At 40.6% G+C, this 19296-nt stretch overlaps 1 protein-coding gene across 1 annotated transcript in view; it reads left to right on the top strand.

Moving 5' to 3' along the window:
* Nucleotides 1-2632: 2632 nt before the first annotated feature.
* The window catches only part of LOC101999148 (ATP-binding cassette sub-family A member 3-like), a 73556-nt gene continuing 56892 nt past the window's right edge, over nt 2633-19296 (top strand). The window contains exons 1-7 of the mRNA XM_005351156.1: nt 2633-2692; nt 3050-3311; nt 5812-5939; nt 8115-8265; nt 11696-11955; nt 16684-16800; nt 17335-17452. Of these exons, the coding sequence (XP_005351213.1) occupies nt 2633-2692; nt 3050-3311; nt 5812-5939; nt 8115-8265; nt 11696-11955; nt 16684-16800; nt 17335-17452 (1096 nt within the window). The remainder of the gene's footprint in view (nt 2693-3049; nt 3312-5811; nt 5940-8114; nt 8266-11695; nt 11956-16683; nt 16801-17334; nt 17453-19296) is intronic.

Below are 19296 nucleotides of genomic sequence, written 5' to 3'. Positions count from 1 at the left end.
AGACTAGACTTCCGTAGGTTCAAGAGCTAATTACTTTATCTTGGTCTGGTGTTAGCCTCCAGGGACAGTCCGTATCTGAACCGATACCTTGTGATAATAAATAAAAACCTCTTAGAAGCTATTAACTTAGTGGAACACTAGTTTCCACCGCCCCAAGAGCTAAGCATGTCACCAGACAGCCTCCAAATACTTACGAAATAGCTCTCCCTATCTGGTCGCACCAACTCTCTGGTGGACCCACCAATGCATCTTAAAGTTGTTTTGATTTGAGACTTTCATTGTTCTGTAAAATTCTAAAAGCCCTGTAAAACTGCTTTCACATTGGAACGTGGAATTTGGGGTAACCTAAATCTGTGTTCCTAAGTCATGGTAACACCAAGTCGTTCTTATTCCTGTTAAGATAAAAGCTGCGGTTTTAACATCAGTACCTGCCATGTCATCTACTCCATAAGAAATGGATTTCATTTTTCCCAACTATATATGTGTACCTAGTATAAAGCATATTATAGATATAATATTCATTAAATTTAAGAATTAATCTCCTCATAGTTCATTTGGCTGCTACAGCAAAATCCATAGGCTATGTGACTTACAAACTGCAGGAAATTTTGGTGGGTTTTCAGGAGGCCGGAATGTCTGAAACGAAAGTGTCAGCAGATCAGTGTCTTGGGAAGTCTCTTTCCTGACACACAGGGGGCTCTAATGTCTGCATGTACTCACATGACAGACAGATGAGATGAAGAGGCTGGCTGTCTCTGGGGCTTCATGTACAGGTAGCAACCCTACTTACATCACTGCTCAACGTTCCCATTTCTAAATAACATCATCTTTGCTGTTAGGATTTAGCATATGAGTCTGGTAGGAACATAAACATAAACACTCCCCTTATTGGTGGTAGTTATTTCCGTATTGTAAATTTGAATAGCAAAGTAATTAATCTTTGTTTAGTGCATGACATTTTGTAGATGTTAGGATCTCCACAGATGATGAATACATTTTAAATGTAAGAATATATAACTACTCAGATACCCCAAGTGATTAGTTACTTTAAAACTGTATTAGAAAATTAAATGAATACAATTTAAGTAATTTACTTGTCTAAAGGTCACATGCTGCTAGATATTATTTTTTGCTTTAAAACTTTTTATTACTTCTTTGAGAATTTTGTTCAATGCATTCTGTTCATATTTGCCTCCTCCACCAATTCCTTTCCTCCTCTAGTCACTCAACATGGTCCTCTTTTAATTTTTTTTAATTCATTGAGTAGTTTATGCTGCCCATATATGCTTGGGTGTGTGGTCTTCCACTAGAATGTGGTCGATGAGCCATGGGCCACACCCCTAAAGGACATATCAATTACCAACACCTAATTGGATGGGATGGGCTTTGACCTAACGTTCACTTCCCCAGGTCTTGCACATGTTGTCATAAGTACTATGAGCTCATATGTGCGGATGCCCTGTGATGTTCTGAAGACACTGTTTACCTGCAGTTGTGTAGCACCTCTGGTTCTTACACTCTTTCTGTCTCCTCTTCCACAATGCTCCCTGATAGAGGTACAGATGCAGTCTCTTGTTCTGTGTACTTGGGTCAGCTGTATGTCTCTGTGTTGATCTCTATTTACAGAAAACAGATTCTTGTCTGATGAAGATCGGCAGATGGATTAACAATCTTTTATAATGACAAGCCATTAGTAGTCAGTTTAATACTGTGTCCATTTAGCAGAATAACAGTAGTAGGTTCTCTCTGGGGGCGTCCATGATCTGCCTGACCACAGAGTTCTTGGCCCTCATAATTATGATAGATATAGGTTTCATCTTCTGGTGAAAGACTTAAATCAGTCATTGGTTACTCCCATAACATTTATGGTACTATTGTACATAGTATTGCCTATATTATTGTATATGGTATTGTACTATACCAGTGGGCTTATCTTACCACTCCAGTCATTACTGTAGCTTACAAAGTTCAGAGCTGGGTGAGACTGGTGATAACTTTTCTTGCTCCAGAGAACCAATAGTGTCTTTCAGTACCACAAAAGCTAGGCAGTTAGGGATGAAGCTTCCAGATGAGAACCAACTTGATTCTTTTTTCGTGTTCTTTATCTCAAGGGTGCACTGTCTTCAGAATTATGGTCTTACATCCAAGTTCTGGAGTGTAGCCAATAGCGTTGGCAATAGCCTTTAATGTTTGGAGGGACCTTACTGGCCAACAACTCCAAAAGTTACAAAGTTACAACCCCCCCTCTCCTGTGTGTGTGTGTGTGTGTGTGTGTGTGTGTGTGTGTGTGTGTGTGCGTGCGCGCGCTTCTGTAGGAGCATGCAGGTCCCCATACAACATTTCTGAAGGTCTTTGGAGGTATTTATCTCTTCACATATTACCTCCTCTACCCTGCCCTTCCATCCACTACCCAAATTTAACCCTTCCTAATCCAAGATTCCTCCTATAAGTCTTTATACCACCGGGTTCTCTCTCTTGCCTGTTGAAACTCCTCCCCCCGCCCAGATTTTCAGACCTATAATGGATGTTACAAATGAAACACCATATCTGAAGATTCAAGTAATCTTCATTTTCTTTTCTTTAAAAACATGTTTACTTCCTCCAGAATTGAACATCCACTCCGTATAGAAGAATGGCTTCACTGGAGACCAAAAAACTTGTGATTCTTCTGTGGAAGAACTTGACTTTAAAGGTAAGTTGAGCTCTGCGTATTGTTCTTGCAGAAGCTCAGAGATGGCCGACACTAATTCTCCCATCGCAATCACTGCCTTTTGCTGTATACAGTTTTACTTTTCTTGGTTCCAGGGCTGGGGCTCCCTATTCCAAACATAGAATCTACACAGAGTGGGGCAATAACCGAGTATTTCATAGGACAGAGAAAATGGCAGTCTATGAAATATTTCTGTCCCAGAGTAAAGCCTTGCTTATTGGTCACATGTGTTAATTGAACAATGTCTCTTATTAACTCAATACATACAAATTGCCATTTGTTAAAGCAATGACCTCTTAGAAAAACTAACATGATATTGTTCTTCTTTAATTCTTTTAGAGGCGGAAGTTTGGGGCTTTGGTTACTGAAATAGTCCTGATGTTTGTATTCAGTGTTGTGCTTTTGGCAACACGCAAACTTCTTCCTATAAAAAAGATTGAATCTGTCCGTTATCCTCATCGGCCGGTCAGTGGTGTTCCTTCCTTCATCTACGTCTTCACCAGTTCTCATCCTTGGGAACTGGCCTACGTGCCTTCCAACAGCACCATGGTACAGAATATTATTGAAAATGTGAAAAAGGATTTAAACTTCCGTATGAAAGGTTAGTTAAGATTTTCATAAAAGCATACTATTCAATTATTTTAGCAAAAACATTATCTTTTTACCTGGACAATTATCTTCCACACAAAACACGGCAGGATATCCTCATAGCCAAGGGTCAGCTTTCTTAGTATGCTATTATAAAACTGGTTAAACTTGAAAGTTAAGTTTCTTTTAACTTTTTTCTCTATACCGCCAAAACAAAATAATATCTTAACATTAGAAGATCAATTGATGGTTTTACAAATTATTCTCCAGCTCTGTGATACTAAGTCCGCATTGTTTCTGAATGAGCTTTAAAACTCAGGGCTGGAATAGCATCAGGAGCATTGCTGTGTTCAGCAGAGACACACAGGATAAGCATGTCTTTATTCTGAATTAGTAGTGGTCAATTATTTAAAACAGTATTGCACAATCCATAGAAGGTTATATCTGAGTCCATTTTATATAAGTGTAAAAAAGTACCTGACACAGGTGGCATATAAAGAAAAGTTTATTTAACACATAGTTTTGGAAGTGAAAAGAACAAGATTGGTGTCCCCATCTGTATCTTGGCTATATCACAGTGGAGTAGATGGCATTGTGGTGGAAGCACATTTGGTAGAGAAAGGTCATATGGAGAGACAGGAAGCTACAAGCTACATATAACAGTTCCAGACCAGCTCTTTTCTAACCACCCTCTCACATAGGAGCTAACCTGGGACCTGCAAAAACTTCATTAGCCACCCCCCGCCCCCCCAGGGAAATCCCTCCAATGGCTTAACTATTTTCCACATGCACCTTTTAAAGCTCCTACCTCCTCCAAGTTGTGACTGTAACAAGTGAGCTACATGCTCGAGGCATATCCAGACCACAGTGGATATTAGAGAAGCTATGTAGAACTGTTTTAAGTTTACAGTTCCTCACTTACCTTCTTCACACTCTTGGATCTATTTCTCCCCAGTTTCTCAAGGAGGCCAATACTATTAGAAATTCTGTGGACTTCACTAGAGGGAAGCATGCAGTCCAGCTCTTCTGCCTCAGGAGCGTCGGGATCAGGGTCAGGTCCTGAGTCCGTGACCTCAACCATCCTTCTTTCTTAGATTATGCCTATACCGTTGTTTTCTGACCAACACAGAAAATACTCGTTTTTATGCAAACATAAATGAATATTCAATCATCATAATCACTTAAAGGCAGGTCTTTCAAGGGTTGAACCCAACCAAGGCTTCCTATAATTACTGGATAGAGAAAATAGGCTAAAATGATGAGGAATGCTTTAGAATGGACTGTTTGGTTGTTTATGGATTTGTTTACAAAAATGAGTGGAGCTGAGTCGCTGAGGGAACTGGATTCATGAGAGTTCTGGCGAGATGCAGAGACAGTGACACCCAGAAACGCAGGTGACAAGTGTGGAGGAGGGTGATGCAGAGACAGTGTGGAGGAGGGTGATGCAGAGACAGTGACACCCAGAAGCGCAGGTGACAAGTGTGGAGGAGGGTGTTTTAAGGGTGGAACCCAAGCATCCAGAGCATCTCCAGTGAGAATGCCAGCACCATCAATAGTGATGACGGTGGAGCTTTCCTGTGTGCCTTTGGGAATCAGGGATTTGCTGAAGGGATTTACACCAGCAAAGCCATCTCAGTCCAAGGGGTAAAACTACATGGAACTTGATTTATACTGCAGCAGCTGTGAAGTCTATACAATGTGTTTACATCAACCATGCTTTTGACTCTAGGGAAATCCTTTAGGGTGTACAATGTACTGTGTAAAAATGGACTCTATATTGAATAACTAAGATTTTTTTTGATGATGTGGGAGTCCCCTCTGTGTGTGGCTTTTCTTGGTTAATGAATAAAGAAACTGCCTTGGCCTGTTGATAGGGCAGAACTTAGGTAGGCAGGGAAAACATAACTGAATGCTGGGAGAAGGAAAGAGTCAGATACTATGGATCCACTGGACACAGATGCTGGGAATTTTACCTGGTAAGCCAATGCCATGTGGCGATACACAGATTAATAGAAATGGGTTAAATTAAGATGTAAAAATTAGCCAATAAAAAAGTAGAGCTAATGGGCCAAGCAGTGATTTAATTAATACAGTTTCTGTGTGGTTATTTCAGGGCTAAGCTAGCCAAGTAGCTGGGACGAACAAGCAGGCCCTCCTTGCAACATTTTGACTTAGGAAAATATAAATTACACATTTTCTAAGGTCAATCAGGTTGCATTTCAAAGTTAAACTCATTGAGTGAAAATCTCAATTATTGGAATATGCTCGCTCAAACACCAAAATCATGGGGTGGCTTCCTTCCCCAATTTCCACATATTTTTAATTCAGATAGTAAATATTATGGAACCGTGGTATGACACCTTTCCCACTAATTTCTCCTCAAACTGGAAAGGCCTTAGCCCTGGGGCACTTTCACCAGTCAGCTTACTCGAGCAGGTGTTCACAGCTCCCACCCTACAGGCAGGAAGCGAGGTCATTCGTTCTGCTTTCCTAGATTGTTCCTCTCTCTACAGTTACAGGGTTTTCTTCAGAAAGTGATTTGGAAGATTACATTAGGTCAGCTGTCAACTCTAGAAATGTTCTGGCTGCTATTGTGTTTGACCACAGCTTCACAAACAGCAATGATCCCTTGCCAAAAAAGGTGAGAAAGTTTTCCATAGAAGCCTATGACTGGGGGCTGAAGAGGTGGCTCAGTGGAGAACACAGAGGGTAATATTGTTATTCCAGAGGACCTGAGTTCAGTTCTTGACACTCACACTGGGCAACTTATAACCATCTGTAACTCCAGCTCCAAGAGATCTGACACACCCATGTGCATATATACCCCCACACAGAAACACACGAATATACATAATTAAAAATAAAATAAATATTTTAAAAAGAAAAACCTTGAAACTGTACTTCTGATTTCTGCAGAGTTAACGAACACGACATGTCATTATTGCATTTAATGATGAACTTGTTCCTTGACTGTGGCATGGAATTGGATCCAGTGTCTGTTACTGTGCTAATGAAAGAATTATATTTACTGCCTACTAGACTTTCTCCACAAACTGGAGTCTTGGGAAATCCAGACAGCTAAGGATATTACTTCTCCTGCTGTGTCTGATGTAGCAGCTTCGTATACCCTGCTGATGCTGCTGAAGTAAGCACATGTTTCCTGGGTCAAAACACTTGCTATGATAAAGGAAGTGTATCATCACAAACGCTAAGAATGCCCTTTGCATTTGGCAAAGGTCACAGGTAGATGCAGAATATTCAAATGGAGTTTCAAGACAGAAGTCTTAAGAACTTGTTTCATGGTCAAGGACGGACCTGTTCCCCGAGGAACTAAATTGCAGTTGAGAACACATGTATCTTAGTTAGGGTTTCTATTGCTATGAAGAGACACCATAACCATGGTAAAGGTTACCAGTTTTACAGGTTTCACTATTATCATGGCAGGAAGCATAGTCGCACAGAGACAGGCATGGTGCTGGAGAAGGAGCTGAAAATTCTTATCTTGCAGGCAACAGGAAGTGAACTGTCACATTGGACTGTATCTTAAGCATATATGAGACCTCAAAGCCCACCTCCACAATTGACACATTTCCTCCCACAAGGCCGTATCTACTTCAGCAAAGCCATGCCTCCCAATAGTGCCACTGCCTTTAGGGACCATTTTCTTTTAAACTTCCACAACATGCATTTAACAGGCCACACTGAATCAGAAGCAGGACATTACAAATACTGGGGATGATTCTGATAACTGCGACCAAGGAAAGACAAAGACACTATTTTGAGCTTAATGTGCCTGGTGTTGAGGGAAATGACCAAGTAGAGAATGTAAATGTATAAAGAGGCAAAATTCTGTGTTCAAGGTACAAGCTACTGTCCATGGGAGGCAAAGAGAGGCCTCAGCTAGGGTCATTGGTTTCTCTTTATTCTGTCTTGTCACTTTGGTACTTCCATGTGTCACCTATCCTTAAGCTCCCGTTCCTTGAGAGCTGACGTAGGCGCGTCAGTGTGTGGAAATGTTTTCAGCGCGGTTTCAAGCCTCCATCTTCTGCCTTCATTCATTGTCCCCCTGTCCTGTCCTCGTCTTACTCAGGCCCTTTACAAGCGTGTTGTCACCAAATTTGAACTTAACATGATTAAATATATCTTCGACTAGGGCTTGAGCTCTCCAAGAAGCAGCATCTGTCCTTGACTGTGCAGTAATCCATCGAATGTTTTATATATGCCTGTACTTGCTCATCTAACCAATTTCTCTAGTCTAATTCTTGCAATTATTTGTTTGTTTGTCTCAAAGAGATTTTTTGGCCTAACGCAGTATCCCTTGAAGTTTGCTCGGTTCTCTAAGATTAGTGACCTTTTCTTTCCGTAATTATACAACTTGCCACATCTCTACCTTAGCTCCTTCCTTCTCTGTCCTCCTCAACCACTTTCAGGAGAGGAAGAGATTTGTTTTTAGGAATAGCTGGCTAACATAAAGGGAAAGGAATGAATGCTCCCTTTTTGGCATATCTCATTTTAGTTTGCATGTCAGATGTCCTCCTAGGGAAAATACCTTCATCGTATTCATGAGTTCCTGCTGTGATTGCTTACTACAAACCTGCAGCAAAAATCTAACTGTCGTTGACACTTCAGAATTTCTCACATGTGATGGGCCACATGACAGGTTTGCCATCACCTTCTGAAGTCCAGAATCTCCTCAGATACCCATCAAAATACCTTCAGAATTTCATATTCTTGATATACTTTAAGAGTCATTTTGTTTCTGATTCCTGTCATATTTTTCTTTTTTGTTTTACATATTTTTTATTGCTCCTCCTAGGTAAAATATTACCTGCGTTTTAGTAATGTTAAAAAGAATGTGAATGCTGGGGCATATTTCCAAGAACGCAGCTGGTTTACAAATTTTCTTTTTCCACCTGTACGTCTTCTGGGACCTAGAAACCGATATGATGAGGACGGAGGCAGCCCTGGTGAGCAGAGGTTTATGCTACTTATTTTAGTATCCCATTGCATTATAAGATAGATGGATTCATATTTCTTCAGTCCTGTGGTAAAAAGTGTTTAATTAATCAATTAATTAGAATACCTTTTAAATTAAAATAGAATTACATCACTTTTCCCCTTCCCTTATCTTCCTCCCACCCTTTTCAGGTAAGCTCCCTCCACCCCTCCCATTGCCCCCACTCTCACACTAACATCTTCTTTTTTTTGATTATTATTGTTATAGATATAGGTAGGTAGATAGGTAGGTTGGTAGGTAGGTAGATAGAGGCAAGCTGGGGAAGCCATTTTAATATCTAACAAAATAAACCCAATCAAAATCAATCAGAAGAGATAAGGAAGGAAACTACATATTCATCAAAGAAAAAAATACACCAAGATGACATTTTAGTTCTTAACATCTCTGTCCCAAACACAGGGCATCTAAGTTTGTAAATGAAGTACTATGATAGCTTAAATCACATATTGACCCTCACACACTGATAGTAGGAGACTGCAAGACCCCTCTCACCAATAGACAAGGGCATCCAGACAAAAACTAAACAGAAATGCTGAAGCTAGCAGACATTGTAAACCAAATGGACCTAACAGATATTCATAGAACATTTTACCTGCACACAAAAGAATATACCTTCTCTGCATCTCATGGAACATTCTCCCAAATTGACCACATACTCTGATACAAAGCAAATCTCAACAGATACAAGAAAATCAAAGTAACTCCCTGCAGCCTATCAGACCACCAAGGATTAAAGCCGGACAGCAACAAAAGAAACAATAGAAAGTTAACAAACTCACAGAAACCAGAAGCTCTCTACTAAATGAAAAATGGGTCAAGATATAAAGAAATTAAAGGCTCCCTAGAGTTGAATGAAAATGAATACACAGTATATCCAAACTTAGGGGACACAATGAAAGCAGGGCTAAGAGGAAATTTATAAAAAATCAGTGCCTGTCTAAAAAAGCTGGAGAGATCGCACACTAGCAGCTCAGCAGTGTACCATAAAGCTCTAGAACAAGAAGAAAAGGATAAATCACACCCCAAAGGAGTAGACAGCAAGACATAATCAAACTCAGGACTAAAATCAATAAAATATAAACAAGAAAACAATACAAAGAATCAACGAAGTAGAGTTTATTCTTTGAGAAAATCAACAGAGCTTATGGGAGTAACAAACCGATACCTGATTTGATTTAAGACCATTCCAGGAGATGGAATCTATACCCTGTACTGCTTGAGTAACCAAGAACTCAACACTAGATAGCCCAGGAACATATGGTAAAACAAAATAATACTCTTCTAAAAATATATATGTAGCAATATAATAACTCCTAATGGCCTCTTGCTATACTCATATAGATCCACTGCTCTGTTCTGCTATCATCAGAGAAACCTCCTCCTACAGCAGATGGGAAGAAATACAGGGGGACCCACAGACAGACAGAGAGTATGCAGAGAGTAGAGACTTTGGGACCTCAGTCCTAAATGGGAGTCTCTATCAAATCCCTCACCTCAGGGCTCAAGGAACTCCATGGAAGAGGAGGTGGAAAAAGCATGAAAGACGGGGTCTAAGAAACCAAGGCCCTCTAAATCAACAAGACCGACCTACATATGAGCTCACAGGGACCGTGGTAGCATGCACGGGGCCTGCACAGGTCTGCACCAGATAGAGTCTTTGAGAGGAAAGGAGACATGCACACATGCCTCCACCCAACCCATAAACAACCTTCAATTAATAACCTCTTACAAATGAAAATTTAGTTCCCTCCAAAAGAGTCCATGGGCAAAACAAACCCTCTTAAGGGTAGGCTGCATTCCCAGCAGTAGATGGCCAGCAGGAAATCTTATTTTATTTTATTTTTTGTCTCATAATGCCATGTCAGAGTCAGAGATTTTTTTTCTAAAATTTTACTCTATTTTCAGTTTTTATTTTTATTTTATGTATACATATAGATACATAATTTTATATGTGTTTTAGGTTATATATATATATATATGGCTTCTAGTGTAGTATTCTTATTGTATTCCTGAATGTGTGAATGAGAGTGTCTCTGATTCTAGTAGCTTCTCTTGGGTTCTTTCCCTCCTGTTTGTTTTGTTCTGATGTGTTAGTTTTTGTTTTATCTTATTATATTTTATTTTTACCCCTTAGAAACCTGTTTGTTTTCTAATGAGTGACAGAAAGGGATTTGGATAGGAGGAGAGATGAGGAGTAACTGGTAGGAGTAGAGGGAGGGGAAACAGTAATTATGATATTGTCTGTGAGGGAAAACTATCTATTTTTGATAAAAGAGGAAAAAACACATGAACAGTTTCCATAGATTAGAGAAGACCGCATCAGCTTAATAAGTAAGCCCGGGCATCATTCTGTGCAGGAAACTGGAACAGAAAAAGAACACTGAGGAAAAACACAGGAGAAACACAAATGGAGTTTATATATTAGAAATAGCATTGCCCCAGTGTTAAGCTCTCAGTTTTGAGCATGCTGTGGTCTCAGATGAGGCTAAGGAAGCGTGATTCAGGGTCAACAGCAGTTTTTCTTAGTCTTTGCATTATTGCCCTTCTCAGAGCCTTTGGGGACTTTTAAAAGCCTAGCCTTCCCTCTCGTGAAGTTTCAACATCACAGAGCTCTATCTGTTTATGCAGGGTGGCATGGGATGATGCAGCCCCTCCCCACTTTGAGGATGCATGGCATAGAAAAACCCAGTGTACTGTTTTGTCATTTGCCATCATACTGATTTTTCCAACGTGAAAGCATATTTAAAAAAAAAAAAAACTAAGCCCAAACTCCCTAACCCAAAGGTACCAATAAAAGTGTATTTTCTCTATCCAATAAAGCATGGCTGTGGAAACTGTGGGGCTTACTAATTCAACATTGTACGTTCCCCTTCTAATGCCAGGAATGAAGCAAACATATTCGTTCTCACCAGTTCTGTGTAGTAATTACTCTAAATTCTTGTCCATAGCAGAAAGGAAAATAGCAAGTCATAACACTTGAGAAAGAAGGCAACACCCTCTTTATTCCCAGCATGTGGGCTCATTCTGTTTGTGCGGAGAAACTGTGGGGGCTTCTCAGGATCTTAGACCAAGAGGAGACCCTGGTTAAAGTTAACTTGGCTCTTTCCCATTGACATACAGCCTTGTGTCACCTAACAAGGGATACGGTCTCTGAAGGACACTGCTAGGCAGCTCCTCTCCATCTCACCACGTGAGCATCACAGTGAGTTCACACAAGCTAAGGCGGCTGTACCGCTTTGTCACAGATGGCAGAGCTATGAGATCACCTTCATGCCAGAGCAGTGATGTGTAATACATTGCTGTACATGAATTGCTGTCTTCTTTGTTTAGCTCAGATGTTGGTAGTCATTTTACTGAGCAATCTTTGTTTTCTCACTTAGGGTACATCAGTGAAGGGTTCCTGGCTGTGCAACACGCCTTGGACAAGGCCATCATGCTACATCATGGCAGTGCTGGGGCCACCGCGCTCTTTAATAACACTAGCCTTCTCATTCAGAGATTTCCATACCCGGCGTATCGGGATGATTACTTCCATACATTCGCTAATATTTTTATCCCTCTAATATTGGCATGCACCTTCTTTATGAATTATCTTACCCTCGTTCGGTCCATTGTGTGGGAAAAGGAAAACCAATTGAAGGTAACTCTATTTTCCTTGTAGACAGCATTTACATTGAAAATTTTGAACGTGTGGGATGAATTTCTGTGGAAGGTTGAATTATCTATTCATGTTCAAAACTGATGGTTCTGTTTCCCTTGCAGCCACTCAACACTTGCTTTTGTGGCAATTTGCTATAATTTTGTCTTTATTCAAATTTTTTAGCATGACTCAGTTTCAGAGCACAGAAGACTACTTTATGGAACATTCCAGATTTAGTTTGAATATCAACTACCCTCAAACCACTCAGTGCATCCAGTCCAGGGATAGTGATTTATCAGGAGGTTTTTGACTTGGTCTCCTCACTAGTTACAAGTCTGGACAGGTGTTCTGTTCTTCCACTATCTGATCTTGTTAGGCATGGTGTTCTTCTACATTTCTCCACATTCTCTCCATTATTCAAAATTTTGTTTGCCGTTGAGCAGTCCATAATACTCTCTGGTGATTCATTTCTGTGGAATCAGAGGAATGCATTGTCTCACCTTTGTCACGGGAGTCTGGCTAACTTCGGCCATTTTGGCTAATCTTGGCGCTGTTGGCTTTTCTCTGTTGTTTGCATCTTCTGGTTCATTTGTCTCAGTCTCGTCAGGGTTAGCTTCTCCCTCTGGACCTGTGTCTGGTTTGTCCTTCTTTTCTAGGCTCATGGGAATAGCATTAGGCTATTAGTGTACTGTTTCTTTTTATTTGTTTATTTGTTTGTTTGTTTGTTTTTTGATTTTCGAGACAGGGTTTCTCTGTAGCTTTTGGAGCCTGTCCTGGAACTAGCTCTGTAGACCAGGCTGGTCTCGAACTCACAGAGATCCGCCTGCCTCTGCCTCCCGAGTGCTGGGATTAAACTTAGGCCTCTCTAGCTGTGCACTTCTCTCTCTCAGCCGCATTGTCACTGCACCCCATAAGCTTTGGGAGGCTGTGTTTTCATTCTGTACTTTTCCTTGTTATTTCTTCAGTGATTGTTGAAAGACGCATTGTTAATTTCTACCTGTAAATGATTTTTTTTTCAGTTTTCCTATTACCAATTTCTGGTTTCATCCCTTTGTGGTAAGAAAAGATACTTCACGTAATTTTAGGCTCAAAAAATAAAAGAATAAAATCTAAAATTACAATGTGCAAAGTAAATAAAAATCTAAGAGAAGTTAAAAAAATAACATATTAAGATTTCTTTATAAGCTAACATTTATTCTGGAGATGGTTCAGGAGGAGATGAGAATTTATTTTGTTTGATGTCATGTCCTGTCAGTTGAGTCCAGTTGGGTATAGTGTTGTTTGAAATCCTCCATTTTTCACTGAGCTTCTGTGTCCAGAAGATCTGTTACTGAAAATGCTGTGTTGAAGTCTCCAGCCATTATTGCAGCATAATCCCTCATTTGATTCTGCTGTGTTTTCCTTCCTGTCTTTTGTTGCTGTTGTTTTTGATTCGTACATGTCTTTCACTGTAGTATCCTCATGATAATATGGGCTTTTTTTTAATTGAGAAAAGGAAAAAAAAAACAAGTTTCTGCCTCCTCCCAGCCTCCCATTTCCCTCCCCCTCCTCCCCCCTTTCTCCTCCTCCCCCCACTCCTCTCCCCCTCCCTCTCCAGTCCAAAGAGCAGTCAGGGTTCCCTGCCCTGTGGAGAGTCCCAGGTCCTCCCTGCTCCGTCCATGTCTAGGAAGGTGAACATCCAAACTGGCTAGGCTCCCACAAAGCCAGCACATTAAGTAGGATCAAAACCCCGTGCCATTGTCCTTGGCTTCTCATCAGCCCTCATTGTTCGCCATGTTCAGAGAGTCCGGTTTTGTCCCATGCTTTTTCAGTCACAGTCCAGCTGGCCTTGGTGAGCTCCCAATAGATCAGCCCCACTGTCTCAGTGGGTGGGTGCACCCCTCGTGGTCCCGACTTCTTTGCTCATGTTCTCCCTCCTTCTGCTCCTCATTGGGACCTTGGGAGCTCAGTCCAGTGCTCCAGTGTGGGTCTCTGTCTCTATCTATATCCATCACCAGATGAAGGTTCTATGGTGATATGCAAGATATTCGTCAGTATTGCTATAGGATAGGGTCATTTCAGGTTCCCCATCCTCAGCTGCCCAAGGAACTAACTGGGGACATCGTCTTGGGCTCCTGGGAGCCACTCTAGGTTCAAGTCTCTTGCCAACCCTAAGGTGGCTCCCTTAACTTAATATGGGCTTTTTCAAAACACAATACCCTTGGTTTTTATAAGTTTTGCTATCAAATTTTTTTGTTTGATATTGCTACTGACACTTCAGCTGTCTTTTGGTGACTATTTCATGGGATATTTTTTCTTTCCACTTTAACTCAATTCTGCTGTTAGATATGAGGTAAACCTCAGCAAAACTCACAAATACATTAAATGATGCTTATAGGATCCTACACCCAATGGTTCTGGAATATAATATTGTTTGTAAGCATAGTGGGTTTACCAGAAGCCTGACATAATGGAGTATGATCTCTGTCCCAAGAGAATTAAATTACATATTTAAGAAGAGTCACATAAGTAGGAAGACACAAACATTTGACCAATAAACCAAGACTGGGTATGAAACAGTCATGGAACATGACTTGGGAAGTGAAAAAGGCCTGAGTAATGAAAAGCATGCTTTCCTCTGGGAACAGCAGAGCGAAGATTAGAACGCTCGGTAATTTGGTAGTTAAACAACATATAGATCAAAGAATAAATTCCTGGGGAAACCTGAAAATATTCCAACCTGTTAACAAATGTGTATTTAACCGAGATTAGTGGTATACGTCTAAGGTGAACTGTAAGGTACACGTGGAACTTCCTAGTGAGCTGTGCACAGCAAGCTCAGTGCAGCGTGTATTGAAACCAGGTAGTGTTATGGTTTCTTCGAGACTGTTTTGACTACCCTGGGTCTTTTGAATGTCCATATGAATTTTATTAGCATTTATGAATCTCTAAGTTTCTTTTATGTATGTGCATAGGATGCATATCTGTGTATATGTTTATGTGTGTGAGTGCAGGTGCCTACATGCCACACCATGCTTGTCAGAGAACAGCTTTGGGTTTTGGTCTTCCTCTTCCACCTTGTTTGAGACAGGATCTCTCTGTTGTTCATGCCTGTGTACACCAGGCTAGCTCATGAGCCTCTGAACAGTCCCTGTTGCCACCTCTCTCTCATCACAGGAGAACTAACATCACTGACGCGCTACCGTTCTGAGTTTTATGTAGGTTCTGGGGTTTCATGTAACTCTGTACAAAGATTTTTGGAAAGAGATCGTGTGTAGTCTGTACATAATTTAAGGTATCTTACCATGTTAGCAATATTAAGTGTTCTGGGTGGTGAAGCGGGGAGCCTTGCATTTATTCAGACTTCTGTCATCTCATTCAGCCATGTTTTGCAGGTTTGATGTACAAATCTTGCACTGCTTTTGTTGAATATGCTTTGTCACTTTAAGTGCTTATTAAAGCTTGCTAAGTAAGGGTCTACAAGATGGCTCACATGTAGAGCCTGATGACCTGAATTTTATACCTGGATCCCAGAAGGTGACAGGAAAGAACCAACTCCCAAGAATTGTCTTCTGTCTTCCATGTGCACCATGCCACATGTGTACCTGCATGCTCACACATGTGCATGCACACAGACAACAAAATGAATGATAAATAAATACAATTTTATAGAGTGAATCTGTTCCAATACTAAACTGTACAATCTCAATGGCACCTTCTCTCTCTCTCTCTCTCTCTCTCTCTCTCTCTCTCTCTCTCTCTCTCCCTCTCTCTCTCTCTTTGTCTCTACAGGTAGGTAATAACACGAACCTGTAACCACTCTAAGGAGATTTGGATAGCATGCATATGTTCCTAGATCTTTCCAGTCATGTACTCATTAATTCAAAAGACATTCACTGAGAACCTTGTATGTACCACACAGGTAGAAACTGTGGGGAGGAAACTATATTAATAGAATTTAAATATTAACATATTAGTAAAATTCAACAAAAATATTTTGAGTAGATTTTGAATATTCAGACCTCTCAAGTAACTTTTCTTAATCTATGCTAATATTATATTTTTGTGAAATGCATTGAATATGCTTTTATTAAAACTCAAAATACCTCATATTTCTATAAACAACTACTTTTGAAGAAAACACATTGTTCATAAGGGTATCGCTAAAGTTGTGGGCATTTTCTCTTCTCATCTTAAATTTAGTGTTTTCAACCTTTATGGTTGAGTATAAATACTTTTTTTTTGAGACAGGGTTTCTCTGTGTAGCTTTGGAGCTTATCATGGAACTAGCTCTTGTACACCAGGCTAGCCTAGAACTCACAGGGATCCACCTGCCTCTGCTGCCCAAGTGCTGGGATTAAAGGCGTGTGCCACCACTGCCCCAAAAATTTAAATATTATTATATCTTTTTCTAGAAATATAATTGTAAAAAAGATAAATTTAAGTAGTTGTAGTTTTGCTTACATGCCCTCGGTGTCTTTAACAGTATCAGGAAGTTAGTTATCAGAGAAATGACCTCTGAGCTTATAAAATCTACAGGACTCAGTCACTAGCTGAACAATTTTAAAGAAATTGCAGGAGATTCTGGGCCAAGTTTATCCTCTATAGCTTGGAGATCTGGGCCATAAATATGAGGTTATATAACATGTCAGTATATTTTGAGAACTCTAAGGCACTGTGTGTGTGTGTGTGTGTGTGTGTGTGTGTGTGTGTGCTCATGATGTTTAATTTGTGGTAATTCTCTTACAGGAATACCAGCTCATGATTGGACTGGGCAGCTGGATGCTCTGGGTTGCCTATTTCTTCACATTCTTCTGTTTGTATGTTATTAACATCACATTTATATGCATGGTTTTATTTGTCAAGGCAAGTGTCATTTTGATTCTGGTATGTTGTGGCTAAACTTTAAGAGGGAAACAGAAATATAGAGCCGGTCTCACGTCTCGCAGAATCTCAGCGGCTGCCTGGTTTCTTGGCAGACTTCAGTCCAAGCCTAGGTGGGTGGATTTTCTGTGAGAAATGGGTCATTTGGTGCTGGAGATGAGGCTTTTTAAAGATAGTTGCCTAACATGCACAAATCCCTGCATAGACAGAGAGCAATGGTGCATGCCTGCGATCCCAGCAGGTGCCTAACATGCACAAATCCCTGCATAGACATAGAGCAATGGTGCATGCCTGTGATCGCAGCAGGCAGAGGCAGATCATCACCTGCTACACACTTCAAGGCCAATCTGGGCTCTTTGAGATCTTGTCAAAAATGAGTATTCATTTTTCATCTTCCTGAGTGCATCCCTAGTGTTGGACAGGAATAATAAAATATTTAAGGATCTTTCTTTTCTTATGCTTTGTCATCATAACGCATCATCTATGACTAAACTGGATTTCTAATTATTTTGCTAGACTGAACCTGCACCAATCTTCCAATACAATGACCCAATCCTTGTCTTCGTCTTCTTGTCATTTTATGCCATCTCATCAATATTCTTCAGTTTTATGATTAGTACACTGTTTAATAGAGGTGAGTACATGGTTCTTCACAGGAAAGAGCCTCAGCAACAAAACAAACACTGTTTGAAAGTCCCTTCTGAATGTTACCTCCCGCCACCCCCACGACTCCTGTGCTCTGAGATGGCCTGTGCCCTTGTAAGTACTTGAAATGGAGTGAGTGCAGAGTGGCAGCTCACACCTGCAGTGCTAGGATATGGAAGGCAGAAGTAGGGAGATCAGGAGTTTGTGGGCATCCTCAACAATAGAGTAAGTTTGAAGCCAGCTGGACTGTATGAGATTTTGTCTTAAAAGGAAACGGAATAAGGTGAGTGATGAAAATTGATAAGCACAGCATTTGTGTGATGCTATGATCATACTTGATCATATTTGCGTGTTCTTTCTAACCCTGGACTGCCTCTTGTATTCATATAGCCCTCCCACCAGGAACTGTTGAGATACAGATGCTTCTGAACTGGAGGACACTGAGTCTGCTAGGATCTGATGATGAGAAAATCATCAACCGCAGAACCGCTCCTTGCACTTAAATGTGTGCTGTTGGTCTGTTATGTATTGGAAATGCAGTGCCTGTCCACACAGAACTGGCATTGGCCTCTGGAGTATGGATATCACGTGCATAAAACATTACTGTAGAGTTCTCTAAAGAAGCAGAAACAAAGATAAGGGGGTATTATGATGAATTGGTTTGTTATGGAGGTCTAAAAGTCCCCCCATCTGAAATCTGTGACCATGGAATTCAGGGAATCCAGTGATTAATTATAGCATGTGTCCTGATGCCTAAGAACAAGAGGAGCCGGTGGGGTTACTCTAGTCCCAAGGCAGGATAAGGCTAGTGTTCTGACCAGAAGGCAGTCAGGAAGAAAGTGAGAATTCTTCCTTCCTCCGTTTTTGTTCCTTCCAGGGTTTCGGCATAGCTTGATGTCCACTCATATAAGGTTGGGCAAATACTGACCTCGACTGGGGGCATACAGACACACCCAGACATAATGTTCAATCTGTTCAATCAGCATGTCCCACAGTGCATTCAGGGTGATTTGTAAAACTAGCCACCTGAAGACATGCTGATAGTAATGAAAATTAGGAAGTCACAGCACACACACAAAGAGGTCATGGATCACAAGATTACAAATGAAGGTGGCAGTAGGTAGGGCTTGAATGATTTTTGAAAGTTTGAAAGATGAGAATAGAACATAAAATCAATGGATATTCGCCCATCCATCCATCCATCCATCCATCCATCCATCCATCCATCCACTCACACGCTCTTTCTTTGGGCTACATACCTTGTGCTTAGCGTGGTATGTAACAACAAAGACAGAACCTTCCTCCCCACCCTCTTAGGGTTCCCATGCCAAAGGATTTTTGTAAAATTACGGTCCCACTGGAAGGTGAGAATTCCTATTTTTCTATGTCCTTAATATTAAACTTGTGTCAAATTATGGATATGAAGTGCTAAATAAGTGCAATTTAAATCTGCATTTTTCAAACTGCAAGTACAGGCAGGTGGCAGAGCCCCGTTTGGTGTGTGTGATACCCTAAATTCAGTTTTCAGGACCAAAAAAGAGAAATCGACAAGAAATTTGCATTTCATCCGTTACTAATGAAACTTAAGTGTGTGTTTCTAATGAGTCAGGTGTGTTTTCTCCTCTGGAAAATTTGGCCATGTTGGGCAGGTATAGCAGCACACACTTATGATTCCAGCACTTGGGAGGCCAAGGCAGAAACAGTACCAAAAGTTGGGGTCCAGCCTGGACTACATAGTGAGTGCCAGGCCAGTCAGGGCTACAAAGCAAGACTCTATCTCAAAAAATTATCTACAATATACTTCTTTGTTACTTAAAGTCTATCATTCTGCCT

This window comes from Microtus ochrogaster, chromosome 8 (genome assembly GCF_000317375.1).
Source record: "Microtus ochrogaster isolate Prairie Vole_2 chromosome 8, MicOch1.0, whole genome shotgun sequence".
Lineage (NCBI taxonomy): Eukaryota > Metazoa > Chordata > Mammalia > Rodentia > Cricetidae > Microtus > Microtus ochrogaster.
This window is presented reverse-complemented; position numbering and strand designations above follow the sequence as displayed.